We start from the raw sequence: 11,254 nt of genomic DNA, 5'->3' as shown, positions 1-11,254 counted from the left end.
GGAACCTAAAACAGTCTCAGATTGATTTTATTCATGATTTTTCCAATCTTCAGGAAATATGTCTTCATATCTTTGCTAATGAGAGCAAGTGCAGTCTAGAAACAGTAAAGAAGGGGGAGAAGATTAGAACCAAAGAAAGGCTATGCACACAATACTGAATTATGCAAATTTTCTCTGCACTCTTACGAAAACCTTCATTTGTTGAGTTAGCTCTCATAAAATGGAAACAAATACAGGAGTATGTGCATATTTCCAGCTGTGTGCAATGAGATAACTCGACCACAAGTCTTGCCAGCACTCTAGAAAGTAGCATTGCATTGGAATAGCCTTTTTTTTTTTTTAATTGATTTTCTGTTTTTTTTTTTTTTTTTTTTTTTTAAGCATTATGTTTAATTACTTCATTAAGCTGCCCTTAGTAGAGGTCTCTGAGGTTGGTGATTAAATCCTGGCTAGAGGACATGTCTGCATGTGGAAGGGGTTTGAAAAATCATGATATCGTCTTGGTACAAAGGAAAATAGTGATAGGGATGAAGAGGACTTAAATGCAGTACTTTGCCTGAAATTTCACAGAATTTGACTGTCTGGTCCACTTGTAATTACAAACAGGAAATGAATTATTTCTGTATTTCTATTCCCAGGCCTCATGGGACAGCATAAATACCATAAATAGTAAATATTGCATAAATACAGTAAATAGTATAAACACAGTAGCATAAAGTCGCTTTAAAGTACCTGGAAGGGCATTCTTGTTTTAATCTGTTTCCTGTACAGGTGGGAACTATCAGATGGACTCACCTTTGTGTGATGTGTCTGATGTGTCCTGATGAGATCCTGCTCTCACTCCAGTGGGCTGGCCAGAGCTCGCCATTACATTTCCCATGTCAGGGCCAGGGCCAGTCATGTAAAGTAGACCACAAGCCATCCTGAGATGTTAGTGCTGCAGTTCCACTGCAATAATTTCAAGGTGGAAGTGAGAAATACAATGTCTGGAGTAAAGTGATCACAACTGACCAGTTTTAAGTCTGAAATAGATAATAACAGTTCTTTTCCTATTCCTTTTCCTTTCCCTCTTTTTTTCTTGTTAGTTTAACCTAAAGGTATGCTTACTTAAATTAAAATAAAATTTGCAGTGAGAAATATGTCTAAACGGATACCTACCAGGTAAATTTGCTTTACTGCTTGCCATTTTGAAGTCTGTAGAGCTCTTTCGCAATACTGACTGTGACTTAGTCACCAGGGCGAAAAAGCAATGTTTCCAGACAGTGGACATCAAGGCTTAAATTCAATACATCTGAATTAAAACTCAAGTATATCGTGCGTGCATTAAGAAATGCATAGAAATATGTTGGCCATAAGATGTTTTAAAGCTGAAAATACTGATTGAATTCCTCTTTACTTTTTTTTTCTTCTTTTTTCACCCCATGATTCTGTCTATATCTAGCATGCTCCAGTACTTTTAAATTCAATTGCAATTTGGATTCTTGATTGCTTCTCTTAAAAATATGTTCTTATATCAGTTCTGACATGTCTTTTTTTTTTTTTTCTTTTTCCTTAAACTGTTCTGCTCATGAGAAGAACAATAATCAGGGTAGGCAATACAATATATCCACATCATTTAAAATGCTATGTGTAATTTGATTTAATCTACTTTTGTCTATTTTCTGTAGATTACATTAAAAATAGTCATAAGGTGAGCCTTGGAGTCAGAAACACTGGAGCCAAGGAACTTTTGCTGAAGAAAGCCAGGACCACAAAATTCTTGCCCAACTCATATTTTACTCTTTTCTTCCCCCAGGACTGATCACTCTCTTTCTGGAATTTCATTTACAATCCCTCTTTCCAAATTAATAATGGCCAAAGGGTTGGAGCGGGTAGGAGGCTCCTCTCTTGGCTCCCCCACCTGTGCTCCCTACCATAAAATACAAGGTCTCCAGCCATCCCGGTGACTCTACAATGGCTTCTAACATAGTGTGATGCAAAATGAAAAGTCAGTGCACCCAAGGGGGCAGAGGCATTGAGGGGAACACACTCTTTTCTAATTTAGTCTCCACTTGTTTCTTAAAAGTTAATGCATTTGGGACTTGTTTTTTTTTTAGCCTGATCTTCTAAAGAAAGAAGACATACATGCTCATGCCACTTGCCTGAATGTGTATTTGCAATAAACATTGAGCCCATGGATTTATTTTCATGTAATCTGACAAAGGGCTAGAAGTAGAAATACCCATTTCATGAAAAGGTGTAGAGGAGGGAAATGTTAAGCATGCAGAACTTAACAATTGGTCCACATAGCTTAACGTTTGGTCCATGCCATAGAGTGCTCTAGGGTCCTGCTGCCCTGATAATGCAGACACGTAAGGTTCGTCATTTACAAATCCCAATCAGTACAGGGTTTCCTTTGCATGAAAGCTGCAGAAGGGGGGTGAGCTTGGGGCACTCTCTGGTCTCCTCTATTCATGAGGTTGACATGCAGGCAGGGGATACACCTAGAACTGGAAAATCTTTTTGGAAGTAGGTTTTTGTCTACCTTTCCCCCACTGAAGGAAAAGCTAATGATCTCCCTCATTTGGAAATTAGGACAATTGAGGGAGGGGGCCAGGAAGTGAGGCTTCATTAACTCTGTTGCTAACAGAACTACTTTCCTCCTGCCCCAACTTGCCTGTTACATCAGTACATTTTTCCCTCCGGTGGTACTTTCTATCTGAAGCTGCAACCTGTGATTAAATCAAACTGTGCCCAGTAGAGAACAGCCTTGTAGACCTCTAAGGGAAACTCAGGTGCTCTTAGATGCAGCATGGGTGATTCAATAAGCAGCAGTCCTTTTGCCTGCTTACTAATCAACTGATACATAACCTGAATTAAGAGAGTGTCATTCTCATATCCAGATACCAGATTTTTTTTTATGGTGGAAGCATTGGCCTGAACAGATTCCAAGTGGAATAATGGCAGTGTGACTAGTTACGCTTTACCTTCTGGTCTCCTTTTAGGAGGAAGTAAAGATATAAGTGGTGGCAAGAAAAGAGTTTGTGAAAGAATCACATACTTCTATCTGTATTGATCACATTAATTATTCTGAGCTTACCTTTGGTGTGGCTGTGGTGCTTGTGGCAGGTTTTTGTTGATCTCTAAAAAGGCATGTCATTATAGAGAACAAAAAAATGCTAAGCTTGTAATATGCTAGTGTGTGTGTATATATATATATTTGCCTTTTGTAGTTCTGAGATGTGAAATGATAAATACAGGTGCAGATGAAGTCTCTGTGCCACATAGCTGCATAACTCAGCCTGACCTCTAGGGACCTGCTTGGACAGAGAGCCCCAAGTGAGACAAGTGCAATGGTCAGTTCAGTTTCACTTTTGAAGGCACGGAGTCAGGAACAGCTCTCTCTCCCTTTCTTTGTAGGTAAATCTTCAAAGTAATTCTACAGTGATTACTGCCAGTTTAAAATATTGAGGATTTTTTAAACCTCACAATAATGTAAGTTTACCTACAATAAACAGGTATCTTGAAGCCTACTTCAGAGTTTAATTATTTCTTATTTACACGAACCTCCCCCTTATGGAGAAGACGACAAACAGGTAAATTTTCTAGCTTCCTCCTAAATTTTCTAACTTCCTCCTCACTCTCCGAGCTTGCCCAGAGCATGAACTGTGCCTGGGTGACTTTCTTCCCATTTGGGAACCAAATAAAGCTGTGTCTCCAGATATTTTTAAAACGGGATCTAATGGTGTTAACAGTCTGATTCAATCATTAACAAGAAAATGTAAAAAGACAAGTGAACTGCTGCAAGTGACAACAAATTTTTGGGCCGGTAGTGGGAAATGAACAGTTGTGTCATCATATTTAAGCTGAGAGCCTGAGGCAAAGGAAAGCTGAATCCTAAGGCAGGTGAGCAGCACCTGTGAGTTGTTGCTGTTGATTTATTTAACTTGTTGCTGGGGCCCACTGTACCTGAGGTAAGCTACTCCTAGATTTACATGGGTGACTTGTGCTGTATTTTATCTATAGTCTGTTCCCTGGATAAAAGGGATTTTGAGTAATGCTTGAAAATATTTTCTCTGCATTTCTGGTAATGCAAACAGTGAACTAACTGGTGAGGGTCTGTGTCTCAGGGAAACCTAGGTAATCATAAACAATGGAGGATAAAAGCTTGTTTTAAGCTGAAAGCTCAGGTAAAAGGGCTGAAGATCCTTTATAAGAGGAAAAAAAAACAACAAACAAAAAACCCACATAACTATGTGAGCTTTTGATTGTGCTCTGAAGGAAAGCTCAAGATTAACTTCCCAGGGATCAGATTCTAGCTCATGGACTGTTCATGGACTTTCATCCTAGAAAGAAGACAGTCGCTTTTCATGCACAGGCACCTCAATGTGTACCAGACCAGTAGGCAGAGGAGGTTGTTTCTAAAAAGCCAGCAAGGATGCTGACAGCTGACTTCATAGTGGGGAAAGAACATTTTGCTGTGTCATCTGGGTGAAATTGCTCTCTGCTTTTCTGAAGTGTGAAAAGCTGGTGGGAGGGCACATCCATACCGATGGGAGCTGCATGGGTTGTAGGAGACTGTGCAGAAGTTACAGCAGGGAGTAGAGATACTCTGCTGTGTCTTTATGGCAGCATGAAAAGGGTAGGGTGTAGGATGCCTCCTTTGCTAGTTACTGCTCCTTCAGATGTGAAGACAAATGCATCACACAGTAGTGGAAGGAAGCCCTAGACAGGTCAGTGGGTGCAGACTGCTTGGGGAAATGAAAGTTATGGGAACCTTAGTGCTTCCCTTTTCAGTATTGCTGGCTGCTGTAATACATGCGCTCCAGCCAGGCTTGGTGGACAGATTATTGCAAATCTTCAGCTCTCTTACTTAGCTGCCCCTCTACGCCTCTGCGTTTCTACAGGTGATATAATGGTAAAGGCAATACAGACAACAGCACAGCCTGCCTCATCTGTTAGTGCACCCATTTAATACACACATATTCTTCACCTGGACTGTGTTACGTGAAGCTTATGTTTAATTCATGGAAGTAAAAGTATCCTTTCTTATTCTGCTCTTCACTGACTTCACTCATTCATTTCACAGCCGTCCAACACAGTTACACTCAATTGATTTTCTTAGGGATGTAATACCTTCAAACCAGTAAGCACTGTTAGCATCTTGCTGAATTACAGCTTTCCAAAAAATGTCAATCAGTGAGGGCTTAAAAATATCTTAGCTGTGTTGAAGAGAAAGGAAACTTGAAAACCAAAGAGGAGAGAGTCACTCCATAATGCACTCACTGATATCTATCTATGATGCTATCAAATTAACTCAGCCTGAAGAGCAGCTAGAGATAGAGCTTGGCAGCACTCAATTTTTCAGTCTGTTTATTTTAGATAAACCCAGTGATGGTCTGAGCTAAAATTATCTCTAGTTTTTGTAAGCGTGTGGATAATGGAAAGACATGTCACTCAGGTCAATGAGATACAGATGTTCTATCAAATTTCAGTAGAATTTTCTCCAAATTTCAGAGATGAAAAAGGAAAGGTTAGGTGGGAAAATGTCTACTTTAAATATTTTGCTGAGATCTGACAATTCACTGGGATCAGATAAGATGAACAAATAATCAATCCTCCTGCTTTCTTGGGGAATGAAGGCAGCCTAGTAACCTACCATTTCCTTTGTCCTGTTATTCTGTGAGAATCCTCTCAGTTATGTCTAGCCACACTAAGTGCTTTGTTCGTTGTTGTTTCTCTTGTAAGTGCTTTTCTTCTTTGCGCTACTTGGAGTTAAATTAAAATAGGTTAACCAGTAACTAATTATTCCAGCAGCATTTGAACACTCATGTGCTTCCAGCTGTAAAAAAAAAAAATCTAAAATCTGTCTTTTGCTTTTATGTAGGTACTGCCATATTCCTTATTGCCAAGTCTTCCAGCAGCAAATAAAAATCGTGCATCTGTTCCTCCTTTCCATTTTATCTTTGCTATTGAAACGCACTGGCAGCAGAGAAGTTATATTTGGTCATAATCATTTCACAGAATATCAAGTGGGCAACATGAACGTGATCCTCTCTGTCCCACATGGTGGGTCAATGGAACCTGAAGACATCCCTGATCGAGAGGCTGGCTGTTGGGATGCAGAGACATCTTCTTGTATTTTCTCTCATGACTGTCCTCCTGGAAGCATTCAAGACTATAAGAAGTGCAAAGTGTCTACCAACCAAGACAGGTATACCATAGAAGTGGCTCAGGTTCTTGCTGAAGAAATCAACAAGATTACTGATGGCTTCTTCCCACATATCGTTATAAACCACCTACAGAGGTTCAAGATGGATGCTAACAGGGAAAAGGAAGAAACCTCCTTTGGAATTCCCCAAGCAGAACAGGCCTGGGAGGATTATATGGGATTTTTGACCACTGCGAAATCACAGATGGCAAGGGGCCTGATTCTAGATATCCATGGACAAGCACATCCTGAACAGTGGATAGAACTAGGCTATACACTTTCAAAAACTTCCCTTAACTCAGGTGTCTTTTCTGCGTCATGTTCCTCCATTAGATATCTGGCCAATCAGCTAGTTAGTGTGTCTTTTGAGACTCTGCTTGCAGGGAACAGAAGTTTGGGTAAATATATTGAAGAACAAAATAACAGTTATGTTTGTGTGCCTTCTCCATCCAATCCTAGCCCCAATAATGGGAGCTATTATAGTGGTGGATACATAACAAAGACTTTTGGCTCCCGTGATTCTGGTGCCGTTGATGCCATTCAGATTGAGCTACCCCAGTGGGTTAGGGCACCTGAAGAGCGCCTCAGATTCTGTAAAGCATTAGCAAGAGCTGTAATGAAATTTTGGAAAACTAATTACTGCAGCCAGTCCAACCATGAGTTTCTGCCATGCTGAAAGAGGCTCTCTTAAGATACCTTTCCATACTATAGTAATGATCTGGAACAACAAAACAACTCATACACTTGTAACTCTTAAACCTGCAATATAATTCTGGATGCTGGAGGAGAGACACTAGCCTCCAAAGACAGACATTACCAGAGAAAATTCACAGATAATACCCAACAAATCAGTTAACAAACAGCTTTGTACTAGATCCAGCATTGAAAAGACTGCCTGAAGGGTATCTTTGGAAGTATCACTTGTCTTATATGCTTTTCTGTTCTTAGCTTCTTCCCAGCAGTGTCCTCTCTCCTCTAGGATACAATAAACAACTATTCTTCTAAATAATTCCTTGTAGTTCAGTGTCTTAGTAGATTATCTGTTAAAAGAAATGGGGTGTCTTTGCTTTTCTTGCAACACTTAAAACAACAACTAAATAATACCATTGTTTAAAATGTTTGGGGCCAGGACTAATTTCCGTTTGGTGTCTTTAAAGCATTAGGAGTTGGAACTCAACAAGTAAACTAATGCTGTGCAGTGACATACAGTCTGAACTACTTCAGGTTTTATGTAATGAATTATGACAAAAAAAAGAGCATTACTATATAGTGCTGTGGTTTTGTCACGATTTAAATAGCACAGCAATAAGGTAGTAGTAATTGGATGGAAGGCTGCTAAAGACAACATGTACACGTCATGCATTTTAGACAGTTTTCTTTACTGCATGGTTCCCTCCTGAACGATGGTCCATTGACTTCATTCAGCATAGGATTAAATTTTTAATTGTTACGGGAAATAATATTACATTATGGAGGGACTGTTCTGCACGATGGAGAATATGGAGACATGAATAGACACAAGTGAAAATCAGCTCTTGGATAACACAGGAAATTAATAAGGAAACCAAAGGGAGCAGCTAGCAAGACTGAAAAAAATTCAAACATTAAGAGCCTAAGAAGAAATGTAGTAAGTAGTCAGTTCTGAGGAAGAACCAAGGAAGAATGGTGACCCTGCTTGAGCAGGGGGTTTGGACTAGATGATCTCTGGAGGTCCCTTCCAACCTCAACCATTCAGTGATTCTGTGAAGAAGTATTTAATAAACTAGAAAGAAGAGGGATATCTGCATCTTACAACCAGAGTTAAATACTTAAGTTTCAACTAGAAATAGGGAAAATGCCAAAGGGAAAACCTTACATAATTATAAAATGATGCATTTTTAAGAGCATATAAAGAAATGGATATGCAGCTCTCTGAATCTGTTAATTTCTATTAATCTCTGAAGATGAAGCAATTTTCAATAGCTGGAAGAGAGCTGATGTGGCTGTCTTTCAAAGGCAAATAGGACTTGGAATTGTAGCGGTGTTAGCTTTTATATGCTAATGGCTAAGTACTCATGATGTTGCTTGCTCATTTCCTCAAGTGGGATGGGGAAGAGAAGTGGAAGAGCAAAAGCAAGAAAATGTGTGGGTTGAGATAAAGGCAGTCTAATAGGTGAAACAAAGCTGCATGTGCAAGCAAGCAAAATAAGGACTTAATTTACTATTTCCCATCAGCAGGCTGATGTTTATCCCATTCCTGGGAAGCAGGGCCTCAGCACACATCAAGGTTACTTGGGCAGATGAACACTGTAACCATAACCATCTCATCTTCCTCCTCCTTTTCCCAACCTTTTATCGCTGAGTAGGACGTTATATGGTATTGAATATCTCTGGTCAGCTTATGTCAGCTGTCCCAGCTGTGGTCATTCCCAACTTCTTGTGCACCCACATCCTACTCACTGGGGGTGGGGAAAACACCTTGACACAGTGCAGGCAATGCTCAGCAATAGCTACACCTGTTGTTGAGCTGTTAACATGCTCTTTTAGTCACAAATCTAAAACACAGTAATCATATGGGCTGCTATGAAGAAAATTAGTTCCATCCCAGATATTTTTTATTCTTCAGAGACGTCTGTATGGCTAGCAACACAAGTATTTTTGCAGATATATGGCCCTTAATCTTTAAAGCAGTTAATCATAAGAAGTTGCATTTCATTGTTATTAACCATCAAGAAGTAGAGTGAGATGGACTTTTCTGTGAGTATCTTGTTAATAGTCATACACTGGCATTATTAGAATTTTTTTCCCTGCATGAAGGACTGGGGCAGATTTGATTTCTGTATGTTCTTTAATAATGAAATGGGTATAATAGAAAATAACAGAAAAAAAAAAAAAAGGAACCTGCTAATCCACTTGTCTTAAGATGGACATTATGTTTGTTTGTCTTGATCTTGTTCTCCACTGAGCTCTGTCTCCACCGTCCGTCTAGATAGACTGGACATCTCAGCTTTGTTCCACTGAAGACCTTTAAAAATAAATTGCGTAATTTCAAGAGCTAATGAATATGTTCTTGTAAATAGGTCATTTTATAGTATTTTGTAGCAGTACAGGCAAAAAATAAAATTATATATCTATATACATATTTGTTGTACATGTAGCTCACAAAAAGTCTGATGTCATTTTACTGTAAATCTACTGCAGTGCCATTGGCTTCAGTTTAATTGCTCCTAACTTGCCAAGTCACAAGACCCTCTGAATTTTATCTTCTTATTGAAGAAAATAAAACATAGATTTCCAAGGCACATTAATGGTCAGAAAAAAGTAGCATATGTGCAAGCTATTTGAACACTATGCATCAGCTCCTGAGTTCATTTTCATTGGGTTAGTATGGATGAGATACTATGTAAAGCTGCTTTTGCAAACATTGTCATATATATTTGAATACTCTATTCACCCCACCTAACCAGCCGTTTAAATGTTAGGAGTCTTAACCAAGCTAGTTCTCTAGGTTCCCTCTATAGAGAGAAATCAGCACCTCTGCACAAGGTGATTCTTTCCATCCTACAATAGGTGAGATTGATGGAGCTGTGGAAGTTCTGGGCTCTCTCCATATAAGGAACAACCGAGGAAGCCTTGTTAGACAGCTTATAATAAATCTAATTAATATTACCCATAAAACAGTATTAAAGTAGCCAAAGCTTTGTGCAGATAAGAATCAGTAGTTTTTGGGCTGACTAAAATAAAGATTCTGAAAGAAGTTAATGACATGAAGTTGAACAAGAAAAATAAATGTCTGGACTACTCACTGTGCTGCATGCTCTCTTCAATTGGCTTCCCAAGCTTCCTCAAATGGAGAAGGGAGTTGAGTTGGTAGTAATGCAAACCATGTGAGAAAATTAAATTGAGAAGCATTTAAAAATAAAATGTCCAAGTATGTGATTGTAACCATTTACTAGTGCTAATGGCTTCTGCTGCATTAATGTCACTGCAAAAGGTGGAAAAGAAAACACTTGTGCTTACCTCATATATGGGAAGAGACCAAAATACTGCACCAGCTTCTCTGTTTCCTGACTCAAAAATTTCCAAAGGTTGTCTGTGGATGTGATCAAGTGAAACCAAAGTCAGTGCATTACTAGCTCAAGACAAAAGGTAATAAAGAAATGCTGTTGCATATTACTTTAGTTATTGAACAGCATAGTAACATTCATGTTATCTGAAGAAAGGAATGCAATTACTATGTAGAGAGATTGTGTTTTATGCACAAGTTTTGAACATTTCTAAACTAGGAAGAGATCCTTCTGCTATAGAAAAGGCACAATGTTGTGGTTTAACCCGGCTGGCAGCTAAACACCACACAGCCGTTCGCTCACCCTCCCCCCTCCTTCTCTGGGATGGGGGAGAGAAACGGGAAAGTGAAGCCGGTGAGTTGAGATAAAGACAGTTTATTAAGACAGGAATATAATAATAACAATAATAATAATAATAGTGATAATGATAATAGTATTAATAATAATAATAATGTGTAAGAAAACAAGTGATGCACAACGCAATTGCTCACCACCCGCTGACCGATGCCCAGCCTATCCCCGAGCAGCCGGCCCCCCACCCCGGCCAGCCACCCCTATATATTGTTTAGCATGACGTCAGATGGTATGGAATACCCCTTTGGCCAGTTTGGGTCAGCTGTCCTGGGTCTGTCCCCTCCCAGCTCCTGCTGCACCCCCAGCCTGCTCGCTGGCAGGACAGAGCGAGAAGCCGAAAAGTCCTTGGCCTGGTGTAAACACTGCTCTGCAACAATTAAAACATCAGCATGTTATCAGCGCTCTTCTCATCCTAATCCAAAACATAGCACCCTACCAGCTACTTTGAGGAAAAATTAACTCTGTCCTAACCAGAACCAGGACAGATATCCACCCCTTATTCCATACCATTTATGTCATGCTCAGGTTATACTCTTTCCAATACATTCTAATTAATCACCATTTTCATCTATGATATATAGCAATCATGGTAGTGATGACATACAGTATTATATAATAATTAACATACTACAATTCAACTCATGGGCTATTCTCACCCAGTATC

At 39.4% G+C, this 11,254-nt stretch overlaps 1 protein-coding gene and 1 long non-coding RNA gene across 16 annotated transcripts; one reads left to right on the top strand and one right to left on the bottom strand.

Annotated features, from left to right (window-relative positions):
- Positions 1-117: 117 nt before the first annotated feature.
- Positions 118-10,779, bottom strand: LOC310897110. 2 transcript variants are annotated; one of them, XR_014582082.1, is made up of 5 exons: positions 10,728-10,779; positions 10,190-10,262; positions 9,976-10,009; positions 9,071-9,194; positions 118-948 (listed from the first exon to the last, which is right to left on the bottom strand). It is a non-coding gene; the product is annotated as an uncharacterized lncRNA (long non-coding RNA). The 2 variants fall into 2 exon arrangements; XR_014582083.1 differs by lacking the exon at positions 118-948 and having other exon boundaries at positions 7,469-9,194.
- Positions 973-7,331, top strand: LOC310897106 (uncharacterized protein). Of its 14 annotated transcripts, none has more exons than XR_014582075.1 (4): positions 973-2,774; positions 3,400-3,474; positions 3,565-3,575; positions 5,867-7,331. XR_014582075.1 is itself a non-coding variant. In XM_083830347.1 (4 exons), the coding sequence occupies exons 2-4, from the start codon at positions 3,333-3,335 to the stop codon at positions 6,864-6,866; spliced, it is 1,008 nt and encodes a 335-aa protein (XP_083686473.1). In that variant the 5' UTR covers positions 1,037-2,774; positions 3,240-3,332; the 3' UTR covers positions 6,867-7,331. The 14 variants fall into 14 exon arrangements, 8 of the variants coding, with proteins under 8 accessions (XP_083686473.1, XP_083686471.1, XP_083686468.1 ...); XM_083830347.1 differs by lacking the exon at positions 3,400-3,474 and adding an exon at positions 3,240-3,399 and having other exon boundaries at positions 1,037-2,774; positions 3,498-3,575; positions 6,004-7,331; XR_014582076.1 differs by lacking the exon at positions 973-2,774 and adding an exon at positions 2,781-3,318.
- Positions 10,780-11,254: the final 475 nt, after the last annotated feature.

The sequence above is a fragment of the Anser anser genome (assembly GCF_964211835.1).
Source record: "Anser anser genome assembly, chromosome: 3".
Taxonomy (NCBI): domain Eukaryota; kingdom Metazoa; phylum Chordata; class Aves; order Anseriformes; family Anatidae; genus Anser; species Anser anser.
The sequence above is the reverse complement of the archived record's forward strand: the minus strand, read 5'-3'. Positions and strand labels throughout refer to the sequence as shown.

Excerpts from the sequence above, each read along its gene's own strand:
- LOC310897106 (XM_083830345.1), top strand. The coding sequence starts at position 3,556 with ATGGAGAAGACGACAAACAG. Across the intron at positions 3,576-5,866 it reads ATGGAGAAGACGACAAACAG|GTACTGCCATATTCCTTATT; the intron begins GTAAATTTTCTA and ends GCTTTTATGTAG.